This window comes from Narcine bancroftii, chromosome 14 (genome assembly GCF_036971445.1).
Source record: "Narcine bancroftii isolate sNarBan1 chromosome 14, sNarBan1.hap1, whole genome shotgun sequence".
Taxonomy (NCBI): domain Eukaryota; kingdom Metazoa; phylum Chordata; class Chondrichthyes; order Torpediniformes; family Narcinidae; genus Narcine; species Narcine bancroftii.
This window is the reverse complement of record NC_091482.1, coordinates 42,229,031-42,243,824: the sequence shown is the minus strand read 5'-3', so window position 1 is coordinate 42,243,824 and position 14,794 is coordinate 42,229,031. Positions and strand designations below refer to the sequence as shown.

General features: G+C 41.2%; 1 protein-coding gene across 10 annotated transcripts in view; it reads left to right on the top strand.

Moving 5' to 3' along the window:
- secisbp2l (SECIS binding protein 2-like) overlaps positions 1-14,794 on the top strand; it is a 130,905-nt gene that overhangs the window by 65,814 nt on the left and 50,297 nt on the right. For 9 of the 10 annotated variants that reach the window (XR_011348780.1, XM_069911273.1, XM_069911272.1 and 6 more), the window contains 2 exons: positions 4,347-4,464; positions 6,344-6,567. The exons of the other annotated variant lie outside the window; for it this stretch is intronic. Coding sequence is in view for 8 of the 9 variants with exons in the window: in XM_069911273.1 (XP_069767374.1) it covers positions 4,347-4,464; positions 6,344-6,567 (342 nt within the window). In the remaining variant the exon portion in view is untranslated. The remainder of the gene's footprint in view (positions 1-4,346; positions 4,465-6,343; positions 6,568-14,794) is intronic. 10 annotated transcript variants of the gene reach the window in all.

Here is a 14,794-nt window from a genome sequence, read left to right as displayed (position 1 = left end):
AAATAGTTTTTATTTAAAATCCTGCAATTGCAGAGTCTGCGTCCCAGATGATGATGCCTATATTTTTTTAAATTTAAATTTAAACATACCAACAGGCCAGTTTCCATGCCACCCAATTTACACCCCATTAACTTAAATCCTGGTACATTTTTGAAGGGTGAGAAGAAACCGGAGCCCCCAGTCAAAACCCACGGCTGACTCGGGGAGAATGTACAAACTCCTTACAGACAGCGCGGAATTCAAACCCGTGTCTGGTCCTGATCGCTGTCGCTGTAAAGATGTTGCGCTAACCGCTACACCGGTTGCAGAATCCGGGGAAGCATAGGACTGGCACAGGGCACTAGAAAATAGGGAGACCATCTCCCGTCTAAGAAGAGAATCAGAAGATGTGAACCACAACAGTGGTGGGGGCTCTGCGGCTGAGCAACCACGCAGGCAGTGGGCTGCTGGAGACTTTGATCAGGCTGCGGACTGCTGAAGACTGGGTTGAAACTGGCTGAAGGGATACCAGATATTGAAACCGGGGTGAAAAAGGGTGCTGAAGAGTTCCTAATCATGTCAGAGGTTTGGATCTGGAGCTCAGGTTGCTGATGGTTTGGACTAGACTCTGTAGTTGCGGGGCTGAAATAGCGCTGGAGGCAAATCCAGGGATACTCGGTGCCTCTCGAGGGAACTCTCTTTTTACTTCTGACCATAAGAGAAGCTTCAGGCAGTTTCTGCCAATGGCGAATCTGTCTGCCTTAAGGCAGACAAAATCAATTTTGTGTAATATTGGAACTTTTTTATTACATGACAGTAAATTGAATCTTGAATCTTGTAGCAACCTGGGAAATATTCTGAGAAGGATCTAGCACTTCATCTTTCTTAACCTTAACCTGCTCCAGCATAATAACCTGTTCTACACTGACTTCACAGACATCGTTTCCTTTCCCTCGTGAGCACTGAAGCATTTATTTAGGATCTCACCTACCTCCTCTGCCTCCAGACATGTGTTTCCACCCCCACCACCCACTTTCACCTCCATTTGCTTCAAGTAGACTTTTGGACAGCAGGACTAACATCTACAGTGATGAAGTATTTTAAGAGGGTGGTTCTGGATCAAACCAACGTCCGTCTCAGAAAGAACCTGGACCCACTTCAGTCGCCAGTCATTACAACAGGTCAATACCAGATACCACTCTGTTAGTCTTCCATTCTATGCAAGATCACCTTGACCACCAGAACACTCAAGTCATTGATTAAAGCTTGGCATTGAAGACCAACATACCAACAAAAGCAATCATCAAAGGGATCTCGGACTCTGTTCATTCCCTGTAACTGGATCCTCAACTTCTCATCCGCAGACTCCAATTTGTCAGTATCAAAAACATCATCACTTCGTTTGACCATCCAGAGGGCACCCCAAGATTGTGCTTTGAATCCCTTCATTTTTCCCCGTATGCTCATAATTGCGTAGCCAAGTTTGGCTCCAATCTAGAAATTCTCTGGCACCACCATTGTTGACAGAATAATGGGAAATGATGTCAGAATACAGGATGGAGATTGAAAATGTGGTTGGGTGGTGGTTCTCAACATCACAAGGTCAAGAAGCTGATGATGAGGAGGAGTTTATTGTTGAACACATGCAGACAAACAGGTACTTGTAAAGTAAAGATATAAAATTAAACATTAAATTAAGTTAAAAGAGGCAATAAATCCTTAATATTGTTACAAATATTCATGTAACCCTCATGCAAAATAAATGACTTGCAATAATGCAAACAGTTCTTTTATGGTATCGGAGCAGTCTATGGTTAGGAACCGAAGGGAACTCCTGAAGACAGCAGTGAGAAGAGCTGATGAAGGTCCTTTATAATGATGGCTGTCTGTCATGTAGATGTCTACAATGGATGAGAGGTCAGAGCCTGTGTTGGACTGGGTATGTTAACAGCCTTTCTGCGTTCCTCGGCACTGAATGGTCAAAACAAGCTGTGGTGCAACCACAAGCTGTGGTGCAACCAACCAGTATACCTTCCACAGAACATCTGTTGAAGTTTATTAGAGTATCCAATCATATGCCAAATCTCCTTGGACTCCCTTGGAAGTTGAGGTGTTGGTGTGCCTTCTTCACATTTGCCTTTGCTGACTCCTGGAAATATGGACCCCCAGGTACTTGAAGGTTCTGATTCTCTCTACCTCTATCCCATCAATATGGACAGATTGTGTGAGTGGTCCCTCAGGTTCTCCTTCCTAAAATCAACAACATGTCCCTTGGTCTTGGTTACATCGAGAACAAGATTGTTGTTCTGGCACCACCCAATCAGGATCATGATCTCCATCCTATATTCTGATTCATCATTTCTCGTTATTCGGCCAACAACAGTATTGTCGTCAGAGGATTTGTATATTGAGTTGGAGCTGAACTTGGTTGTACACTCGTGGATGTTCAGGGAATAAAGTGGGGAATAACATGTAGCATTAGAGTGACATTGTGTTGATGGTGGTGATGTTTCTAATCCACAGTGATTGGGACCTGTGCATGAAATCAAGCATCCAGTTACGGGGTGGGGTGGGAGTGGGGGGGGTGTGGGGTGGTGGTTAGAGTCCCAGGTTGTTTTTTTGCATGGTCATGAGCTTTGCTGGTCTGACGTTGAACTGTAGTCAGTTATAGATTTTAAGAAAGGGAAAGTCGTTGACCGTGCACCTGTGCGCATTGAGGAGGTTAGTATCTTTATGTTCCTGGGACTCTGTATATCAGAGGACCTTACGTGGAGCCAGCATGTCAATGCAATCTTGAGGAAGGTGTACTAGTGTCTCTTTCTAAGGAGTCTGAGGAGATTTGGCAAATACTCTCTCAAACTTCTCCAGGTGTACTTTGTATAATGCCCAATAGCATCACAGCCTCGTTTGGTAATTTGAGTGCCCAGGAAGGCAGAAGGCTGCAGAAAGTATCAAATGTACCCAAATCCATCACATGCTTAGTCATCCATGTGAGGGCAGCCAGTTATCATAAAGGACCCCCACCAAACTGATCACAACCTCTTCTCACTGTTACCTTTGAGTAGAAGGTGCATAAGCTTGAAGACCAGCACATTCAAGTTCAAGAACAGTTTTTTTCTCAGTGGCTATCAGGCACTATGACCTCCCATCTGTACCCTAATAATAAGCAGTACCATCAAAAGAACCTACTACACTACTGAAGAACCACTTATTCTATCTCGAACTGTAACTGTGAATATTTATTAACTATCTTTTATTTTTATTTTCTCATCTCATATGGTAATTTAAGGTATATTATTAGAGTTGGTTTATTTTGATTTCAATTAGTTTACTACCATCTTTTTTTTCCATAGATACCCATTTGCTGGTAGCGAGCAAGAATTTCAGTGTTTATGTATATTGAACATGTGCATGACAATAAACTCTGTCATCATGATAATTGGTCTCTTTCTCTCTTGCGTTTACTCTTGCTCTCTCTCTACCCCACACTACCTTAAAACCTGCTGATATTTGATCAGAAGTGTTGGGTCCTATCTCTACCTTCTGCGAGCTTCCAGCATTGTGGAATAAAAGCAGTTTGTTTTGTAAGTAATATGTGGAGAAAGAGCCAAGTTGTACAGAGCTAAAATTTTATTTCCTTAGGCCCTTCCATTCCAATAATTAATCAGTTTATAGAGATATTGGGTGTCAGTGACATTAATATATTTGAATAGCCTGTCCAAGGCTTTGACCTGGTGCTACAAAGTTTGAATAATTTTCTGCTTTGTGCAAGAAAGCTGACTGATCCTTCTGTCACCCTATCTTGAGGAATTAAATCCAAAATGAGAGAGAGCAGTCATATCCTTAGTTTCTGGGCATACATCTGAAAGAGGTGAAGGTTCAAGATAGTCAGCAAAACACCAGGCTTCTGTTTGCATTGTGCTAAAATGATGATGGGTCCAAAGATGCTATGAATAGATTTTTCAAAATTTCCTTCATCTTTTTGTCTTGTCTGAAGATATTATTCACTTGCTACAATACCCTTTTACTTGTATGACCATCAGACAACTACAATTTAATCATCTAATAAAACATCAATAACTATTCTGAACCTTTTATACTTTGTATCTCATTTGGGGCCAGAACGGTTGGACAGCGAGCATGGTTTGAACTTCCTGAACTTGGGTTAGTAATACCACTTGTTGCAGTCAAAATGCAGTTGAGGTCTCTTAACTGGATAGATTTGGCATTTTGATTTGCCACTTACTATCACTACTCCATTTAATTCTGGTTCGATAATTGGATAGCTAATTATTATTATTATGCTTACAAGGATGTCATCTGCTGTCCAGTATTTGAACAAAAACTCCCATTTCTTTATCGTGCAGACATTGAGAGCGACAAAGCCTCTGGTTAGAAGTGTGGCTGTACAGAAGGAGAGCAGTGCCGCAGGTCCTGAAAATAGATCAAAAATTGTTTTGCTAGTTGATGCCAGCCAGCAGACAGGTAATAAAAAAGACAATAATTTCAAAGTTTAATTTGAAAACAAAATTTCCATTTTTCTCGAATGCCAGGCTCAGCAAATTTCACAAATTGAGACATTTCCTTCAAGTATGAATCATAGAGTTCTACTACATGAAAACAGGCTTTACAGTCTGACTATTTAAAAAAAAACTCAGACACTCAGCTAAGCTAATTGGCCCATGTCCTAAACTTCTCCTATCCATGTACTCTCGAACTGTCTTTTAAACATTAAAATTGTACCCAACTTTGTCAATTCCTCTAGCCACTTTAGATTTTATTTTCCCTTAACTTTTTAACTGTGCCCCTCATGATTTTATAGACCTCTATAATATATCCCCTCAGCCTCTCATGCTCCAGGGGGAGGTCCCACCATGTCTATCCCCTCCTTACAACTTAATGCCTCCAATTCTGGCAACATCTTACTGAATCTTTTCTATATCTTTTCTTGTTTAATGACTTTTTTTTAGCTTAGTGACCAGAACTGCCTACCAATACTCCAAATGTGGTCTCACCAACATCTTTAATAATTGTAACATGAAGTTGCAACTCCTGTACTTAATGGTCTGACCGATTATGGCAAGAGACCCAAATGCCGCCTTTGCCACCCTGGCCACCTGGGTCACTACTTTCAGGAAATTCTGTACCTGTGCCCCTCGCTCTCTGTTCCACAAAACTCTCCAGGGCCCTACCATTAACTATGCTTGTGTTGAACCCCAATAATATAAACAAACTTTAAAAAAAATTCTAATTACTTTGTTTTGTCTCATTTATTTTGACCATCAAAGTAACTTTGTACCAGAAACTTATTTTGACACTGATAGATACGTGTATCAATGGTAACCTTGTTTAAATTCTGGTCGCTTTTAAATCGTAGGTTAAAGTTTGACTGTATTTTTAACTTTTGCAACACGAGAACATGTGCTTTTGCCAACAGTGTGAAAGACTGTTACATTGCTAATTTTTTAAAATTTGGTCAGAGGGTCCACAATTTGTAAACAGTTAAATGGTCTTTCAGAATCTTGTAACATAGCATGAATTGGATTTTGACTCTAGGAATCTCCATGCAAGAAGTTTGATGCAGATTCAGATACGGAATCATTGCTGTTTCCAAATGTTTAGAGTCCGATGTAATGGCGAATGAAATTGACACATTTAACAGTGCAACTTTTACTGAAATATTTAGTATGGTATTTGATATTGTAAATGACATTACCAAATATACTGCCAGAACATACTTCTGGCATATTCTGGCAGTAATTCATTAACATTTTGACCTGCAGCTAAAAATAACATTAATTGTTACCCTTCTGTCAAATTGCTTTTTGCTATTACCGATACACAATCCTTTATCTGGAACCCTTGGGGGACAGTGTGTTCTGAATTTCGGATTTTTCCAGACTTTGGAAAGCCAGATTTAAGCCCACCCGAATTATGCTGCCGTTTCCCCCCACCCCTCCTCGACCGACTTGCGCTGCCGGTCTCCCCCCTCGCCCGCCCGACTCGCACTGCCGCCTTTCTTCCCACTTGCCAGATTTTGGAGCTTTCTGAATTTTACATGTCTGAATAAAGGATCATGTACCTGTAAATGAATGCAATGCAGTTTTGCCCATCATTTCTTCTTATCTATGAAAGTCTTTAGTATCTTCAAAATGTTCAATGCATTCATTGAGGAGAGAATTGTCATGGAAGCCTCAAAAGAACAGTCTTAATTTGTCGATGCTGAATTCAGATGAATGTGTGTTCATCTTTGTAGTATCGCTTATTGTGTAAAAGGGTGTAGCATTTGATAGCTGCAATAATTTATTCCTAATTTACAATTCAACGTGCAATATTGATGTTTAATTGTTTTGGTATTTTAAAGATTTTCCTGGAGATTTAGCCAATAAATCTCTCTCAGAGAGAGCCAGCCCCTTGCTTTGGAAATCGAAAGTCAGGAGGAGAAGAGCATCTCAACCTGCTGCTGAGTCTTCCAGTGAGCAAGGAGCTAGTGAAGCCGACATTGACAGTGATAGTGGCTATTGTAGTCCCAAGCACAGTCACACCATCACAGCTACTACGCGGAATACAGAATGCAGCAATGTTAAAGTATGTACATATACATTGTTAATCAAAATAAACTTGTATTAAAATGTGTTAGCATAGAAAAAGCGGATAATAATTTGAAACACAATTTTGATCTCATTTTTGTTCTAAAACTATCTGGGAAATTTTCAATATGGTTTCCCTAAGATTCATGGAGAGTAACAGAATTACACAGCATGGAATAGGCTCTTTGGTCCAATTTGTCCGTGCCAACCAAATGGCACGTCTGAATTTGTTCCATTTGCATATTATATATTATTCCTGTCCAAATGCTTTTTTAATGTCATGCTTTTACTCACTTCTGGCTTCCTCTGGCCAGTTTCCGCATCAGTGATTATTTCTCGTTGTGAATTTAAATAAAATAGCAAAATGGTACATGGATGGGAGAGGTACAAGTAAGTGAGACTAGGCAAAAAAAAGTTTGCCCAGGACTAGAAGGGCCAAAGGAATGTTTCTTTGCTGTAATATTCCATAAGTGGAGAATGGGATGGACGTAAAGCTTTGCAGTCCAATAAATTGCTACTTCCATTAAAAAAAAACAAACGTTTCCTGGAGAAAACAGTAAAGATTGAAGGAGAATAGAAAACTCTGAATATGGTCATTTCTGTTTTATAATTGAGTTCAGTTTCTACTTCAAGAATAGAATCAATACATTAATTTACAAAGCAAAGCTGTGACACAAGGCTGATATTTGACCAAAGGGGAAGATTTATTCAGCATCTAAAAATAGGAAGGTGAGGTGATGAGACAAAATGCTGCAGAGAAGCATTTTTTGAGGCAAATTATGAGCACCTGAAGGAAATCAGAATGATCAGTAAACCAGAAAGAGTGCAGATACCTCATTAGGTTTTTAAAGCTGAAGGAAATTAGAGATGAGCTGGCTTGAGTCCTTGGAGGGTTATGACAATAAAAATGTAAACATTAAAATTGCTGAAGTAGTAGTCAATATGGGTAGGAAAGAAAACAGTGGGATGGGTAAGTTAGGTTGCAGACAACAGGTTTGGATGACTTCAGTTTTACGGAAGGTAGCAAGAGGAAAATATGTTTCAATGAGGACAGGAGCCTGGTTTTTTTTTCCTAATAGATAGGAGGAAATTTCTACTTGTCCAGCATTAAATATTGGGCAAATAGGTCAAGAGGGAACATAATAGGATGCAATTAGAATTGTTACCTAGTGTGTGAAAACTAATGTTTTTCTACAATGTTGCTGAAGGTGATGCATTGATGAAAATGGGAGCGGACAAACGATGGATTCCTGAGGTTCCAAAGTTAAGGGTGGAAATGCAGCAAGAGAAGTCTTGGTTTGGAATCTTTATCAGGATGGGAGAGGTAGCGGGGGTGCAATCAACAAGAAGATAGAACAATACAGCACAGGAACAGGCCTTTCAAAACAGACTGAAAATCTGCTGCTTGCACCTTATAAGTATTTCACCATTCCCATCGTAGTCATGCATTTATTGGGAAGCCTCATAAATGCTGTTCTTGCATCTACTTCCATCACTACTTTTCGCTGCATAATCCTGGGACCTCCCAGTGTCTGTAAAATATTTGCCCTGAAGATCTCCTTTAAACTTCCTCTCTTTAAATGCATACCTTCTTCCCATATGGTTGTTTTCCTACCATAAATCAGAGATATCCTGGTCTATAATTTCCTAAATTATCTTTTTTCCTTGAACAAAAATGAAACATGAGCTACTCTCCAGTTCTCTGTCTTTTCCTGTCACTTTTGAGGATGCAAAGATCGTTATTGAGGCCACAGGAATCTCTTCAGGATCCTGTGATATCTGACTTTGAGGCCAAAGTCAGAACATCATTCAAAAGGGTGGTCCCTCGCAAGGCATCAGGCCCTGATGGTGTATCTTCACCAACCAACAAGCTAGAGTGTTTACAGACATTTACTACCTCTTATGGCTTTAGTTAGAGGTTCCCACCTGATTCAAAAGGGCATCAGTCACCAGGTACCCAAGAAGAGTAGTGTGATCTGCCTCAACGACTACCGCCCAGTAGCACCAACTATGATTAAGTGCTTTGAGAGACAGGTCATGGCCAGAATTAACACATAGCTAAGCAAAGATCTGGACCCACTGCAATTTGCCTATCGTCACAATTGCTCCACAGCGGATGCAATATTGCTGGCTCTCCAGTCATCTCTGGTTTACCTCAAAAACAAGCAATTCATACATACGGCTGCTCTTCATCGACTACAGTTCGACCTTCAATACCATTATTCTCTCAGTGCTGGTCAAGAAGCTACAAGCTCGAGACCTCTGTACTCCATTCTGCAACTGGATCCTTGACTTTCTCATCGAAAGACCACAGTCAGTACAAATTGGAAACAACGCCTCCTCCCCACTGATTATCAACACAGGTGCACCCCAAGGATGCGTGCTTAGCCCACTGCTCTGCTCTACTCATTATACACCCATGACTGTGTGAACAAGCACACTTCTAATTTTTATCTACAAGTTTGCCGATGACAACATAGCTGTCGGCAGAATCACAAACAGCAGTGAGGAAGCGAACAGGAGGGAGATAAATCAGCTCGTTGAATAGTGTAACAACAGTAACGTCAGCAAAACCAAGGAGATGATTGTGGACTTCAGGAGGAAGTCAGGGGAACGCAACCCAGTCCTCACCGAGTGCTCAAGAGTGGAGAGGGTCAAGAACTTCATATTGCTGGGTGTCAATATCTCTGAGGATCTGTCCTGGAGCCTCCATGTTGATGGAATCACAAAGAAGGCTCGCCAGCGGCTGATTGTCTGAGGAGATTCGGTACATCACCAAAGACTCCCGTAAACATCTACAGGTGTACCATGGAGAACATTCTGGCTGGTTGCATCACTGCCCAATATGGAAGCGCCAACTCTCAGGACAAGACTAAACTCCAGAGGATTGTTAACTCGGCACCAGACTTGACTCCATCAAGAACATCTACATGAGGCAATGTCTTAAAAAAGCAGCCTCTGTCCTCAAAACCCCCCACCACCCAGGCAAGCTATGCCCTCTTCACTCTGCTACCATCGGGAAAAAGGTCCAGGAGTCTGAAGAAGAGGACTCAGCAGCACAGGGACAGCTTCTTCCCCAATGCCATCAGATTCCTGAATGATCAATGAACCAAAGACACTTCCTTACTTTTCGAGCCCTATTATTTTAATTTTTTTAATAGTAATGTTGTATGGTTATAATATGAACATTTGCTCTATGAGGGCTGCTGCAATACAACGAATTTCATGGCTTGTTCATGACAATAAATTCTGATTCTGATTCACTCACATTTTTTCAATAACTGGGGATATATTCCATTAGGTCCAGGGGGTTTGTTCACCTTAATGCCCTTCAAAAACCCCAACCATCTCTTTCTTGATTTCAAATGGCCCTAGCGCAAGAACATTATCCCTATCACAGTTTAGTCCTTCTGCTTGCACTGATCCCCATTACAGTACTTTTCTGCAAGGTATAAGCTTATACACATTCATAACTATTGTGAAAGTTAGGATAAGTGATCACGAGGCCCAAAATGTCCCCCACTGAAACTCCAATCACCTGGCCAGGCTCATTTACCAATACAGGGTATACTGTAACCCCCTTTCTGGTTGTGTTATCTACATGCTGCTTCAAGAAACTCCTGGTTGCACTTCACAAATTCTGCCCCATTTCAGCTTCTCGTACTAGGAACATCCCAGTCACTGTTGTGGAAATTAAAATATTCCACAACTACAATGCTGTTGCTTTGGGAACTTCCATAATCTGTTTACATATTTGTTCTTCCACCTCCTGGTGGCCAGTGTGAGGCCTATTGTGCAACTCTATCAGAGTGATTGCACCTTCCTTCTGATCTTAATTTGCACTGCCTTAGTAGTTTGCCCCAACAATAGGTCCTCTTTGAGTGCAGCTGTGACACTCTCCCTGATTAGTAGTGCTACACTTCCACCTCTTACCATCTCCTCTATCCTGACAAAATCAATGGAACCTGGGAATATTGAGTTGCCAGTCTGGTCCCACTTGCACCCCTATCTCCGTAATGGTCACATCATCATAATTCCAAATACTGATCTAGGCTCTAAATTAATCTGCCTTCCCCACACTACTCCTTGCATAAAAATGAACACACGTTAGCCCCATAATGTCGCTGTAATCTTTCATCTGTCCCTTCTTCTCCTTCCTTCCAAGCTTGCTTGCCCCAGCATCTGCCAACCCCTCAACTCTTGCACTTGATGCCCTGCTGCTTAGGTTCCCAACCCCTGCCACTCTGGTTGAAATCCTCTCCAGTCGCATGAATGAACCTCCCCACGGCTGTATCTGTCCTCCTCCAGTTTAGGTCCCACCCTTCCTGGAAGAAAGCCTTATAACCAAATAACAATTATAGCACAGAAACAGGCCAGTTTGGCCCTTCTAGTTCATGCCAAACACCTTCCATCTAGTCCCATTGACCCATACCCAACCCATAACCTTCCATACCTCTCTCCAGATACCGATCCAACCTTGCTTTAAATATTAAAATGGAGCCCGCATCTACCACTTTGACTGGAAGCTAATTCCACACTCACACCACCCTCTGAGTGAAGAATGAAGAAGTTCCCCCTCATGTTTCCCCTAAACGCTTCCCCTTTCAATCTCAATCCATGTCCTCTTGTTTGAATCTCCCCCACTCTCAATGGAGAAAACCTATCCACATTTACTCTATCTGTCCCCCTCATAATTTTAAATACCTTTATCAAATCACCCCTCCATCTCCTGCGCTCCAGGGAATAAAGTCCTAGCCTGTTTAACCTTTCCCTGTAACACAAACCCTGAAACTCAGGCAACATTCTTGAAAATCTTCTCTGCGCTCTCTCTCTCTCTCTCTCTCTCTCTCTCTCTCTCTCTCTCTCTCTCTCTCTCTCTCTCTATTTTGTTAATATCCTTCCTATAATTTGGCAACCAAAACTGTACACAATACTACAAATGTAGCACCTCACGCTCAGTATTAAACTCCATTTGCCATCTTTCAACTCACTCTTCTAAATGGCCTATAGCCCACTGCTAGCTTTGAAAACCTTCTTCACCGTCCACAACACCACCAATCTTAGTATCACCTGCTTACTTACTAATCCAATTTACCATCCTATCATCCAGGTCATTAAAATATATAACAAAGAACAATAGACCCAGTACCAATCCCTGAGGCATTCCACTAGTCACCAGCCTCCAATATGACAAACAATTTTTCACCACCACTTTCTGGCATCTCCCATCCAACCATTGTTGAATCTATTTCACTACTTCAACATTAATACCTAATGATTGAACCTTCCTGACTAACCTCTTATGCGGAACCTTTTCAAAAGCCTTACTAAAGTCCATTTTGACAACATCCACAGCCTTCCCTTTGTCAACCTTCTTAGTAACCTCCTCAAAACTATAAGATTTGTTAAATGATCTAACGTGCACAAAACCATGTTCACTATTCCTAATCAGTCCCTCTCTATCCAAATAATTGTATATACCATCTCTAAGAACACTCTACATTAATTTACTTATCACTGATGTCAGACTCACAGGCCTATAATTACCAGATTTACTTTTAGAGCCTTTTTTAAAAAGTGGAACAAAATTTAGCCACCCTCTAATCCTCTGGCACATTCTCCATGGCCAATGACATTTTAAATATTTCTGTCAGAACCCCCACTATTAGTTCACTAACCTCCCTCAGGGTCCCATTTTAACAGGACCTGGACACTTAACCACCTTTATTCTCTTTAAAATAGCCACTACTACCTCCTTATTAATCTGTATATTTTCCATGACCATGCTACCATTTTCCCTACTTCACCTGACTCAGTATTCCTTTCCTTAGTGAATACTGAAGAAAAAAAGTCATTTAAAATTTCCTCCATCTCTTCTGACTCCTCACAAGGCCTACCCCTCTAATCTTCAAGGGCCCCAATTTTACATCTCACTATTCTTTAACTTTTAATATGCCTGCAGAAACCCAATGATCCAAATACCTATGTGAATTCCTCCCTCCTGCACCGGTTAATTAGCCATGCAATGTGGACATGCCAAATTTCCTTAGCTTGGCTGTCATGTCAATATGGTGGTACCAGGTTAGTTGTAAATGACATTCACTCCAATGAACTGCAAGACTTCTTCAGCACTTCATTCTCCAACTCCTTTGTTTTGCCGACACTGAGGAGGAGATTGTTACCCTGACACCAGGCTCTTTCTTCTTCCTGAACTCCATCTCATCATTGGACTCCACTGGACTTCACTTTCAGAGCAGAGTTGCCGATGGGTGTGCATTCGTCACTCATTAACTGGGACATGGTGCGAACAGCTCAATGTCAATGATTATTTCAAGTCCAGTTTATTATCAGCTGATTGTCATCACCACTACAACCTGATGAAACTGCGTTCTCTGGTCTTCGGTGCAAAACATGCAGATATACAACCAGACATCACACATATACAGACAAGCACTGACATATGCAAAGAAATATTACGTCATGAACATGAGAATCTCAGATCGTTAGTGTGAGCAGTTCCTTTGGTTGTTCTGCATTCTCACTGCCTGTGGAAAAAGCTGTTCCTCAGCCTAATGGTGCTGTTTCTGATACTCCTGTATCTCTTTCCCATCAAGAGTAGCTGATGAATGCTGTGTGCAGATGGAAAGGGTCCTCAATGATTTACGCCCCAGGCCCCCTCTTCAGACAACTATTCCGGTAGACCTTATCGATGGGGCTGAAGGAGACTTCAGTGATCCTCTCTGCCACTCTTATGGTCATCTGAATTGACCACTGATCCATTTCTCTGCAGCAACCATACCACACTGTGATGTGGCCAGCCAGGATGCTTTAGATTGGGGTGACCAACCTTTTACATTCCACATGTCAATTTTTTTCATTCACTGGTCCAGTTCCATGGCACATCCAACTCTTGTAACCCCATTCAATTCTTGTAAAAATGTTAATATAGACATATTTAGCATTTTACATGATATATTGTTTAATATAAAAACAAGATAAACATTGCTTACCATAATGAGACTTTTGAGTCTGTTTTGATTTAGCCAAGCTTTTAATGTTTGGACCTAAATTAGTTACTGAAAGCAGCAGAGAATTCTTCAACTTTGATCAGTCAATCTCAGCCTCATTTTGTTTTCAATAAATTTCATGGCTGAAAATGCTTGTTTACATCTGTACATAGTTCTGAAAAGACATATAACTTAGGCAAATGTTCTTAGTTCTGGAAGATGTTTACAGGATAATAATCACCAGAAATGAATCATGTCAGAAGCATTTGGGCCTGAGGGAAGCTCATCAAATTTTATGTTCAATAATGATTTGTTTTCAAGTAAAAAAAGTTCCTTCTTCATGATTTTTTTGTTCATGAAGTGAAAATGGGTTTATAAATGGAAGTATGCATTTATAAATGGAAATCTGCTTTCAAATGACTATTGCAGTAATTGATTTTTTCAATATACAGTGAAACCCTGTAAAATGCAATCGTTTGGGTCCATAAAATTGCATCGCTTTTAAAAGTGGGGTCGCGCTAAATTGGGGTTTCCCATATACGTTGAGAACATCACCAACAACATTTCAACCTGACTCACCTCCATTTCGGACCTGGCCACACTCCAGCTGCATGACCTGGGCCTCGGCTCCCTGCTGGAGCAGAAACTCTGGGAGCTGTAAAAGCTGAGGGTATTGGCCACGCGTTGGCTGGCCATGCTGGAAGAGAGTGTACTGCTGCTAATGTGCAGCCTGTCCATCGGTGCCTGGACAACAACCCGCTGTGCTGCGATTGCTGCCTCCGTTGGCTGCTGCGGTCGGTCCAGCCATGCTCTCTGCTTCGACAAGTGTGCACATCTCTGGCTGACCACTCCACCAATTGCTGGCCTACCACAAGCCCCAGATCCAGGAGTGGGTCGCATTATATCTGATTTGTGTTAAAACGGAGTTTGACTGTATTTTGTAAAATTGTCATTATCCAGCACATTCACTTTGCTCTTTTAAGAGTGGAAACTAGCTTAAATTCACATTTTTAACTGAGAAGTGAACAGTTTTAACTTTATTTTGAATGCATTGATACCATTTACTAAGCTAGGAAACAGTTTGTTATTGCCCTGGCGTTTCACATTTAGATAATTGATATGGCTGGTAACAGCAACCAAAATTGCTCAATCAAATAGCCAATTGTTATCACATAAAAGGGCTTTTTCAACGGGCAGTTCATTTTTCTTTTTTAGAAA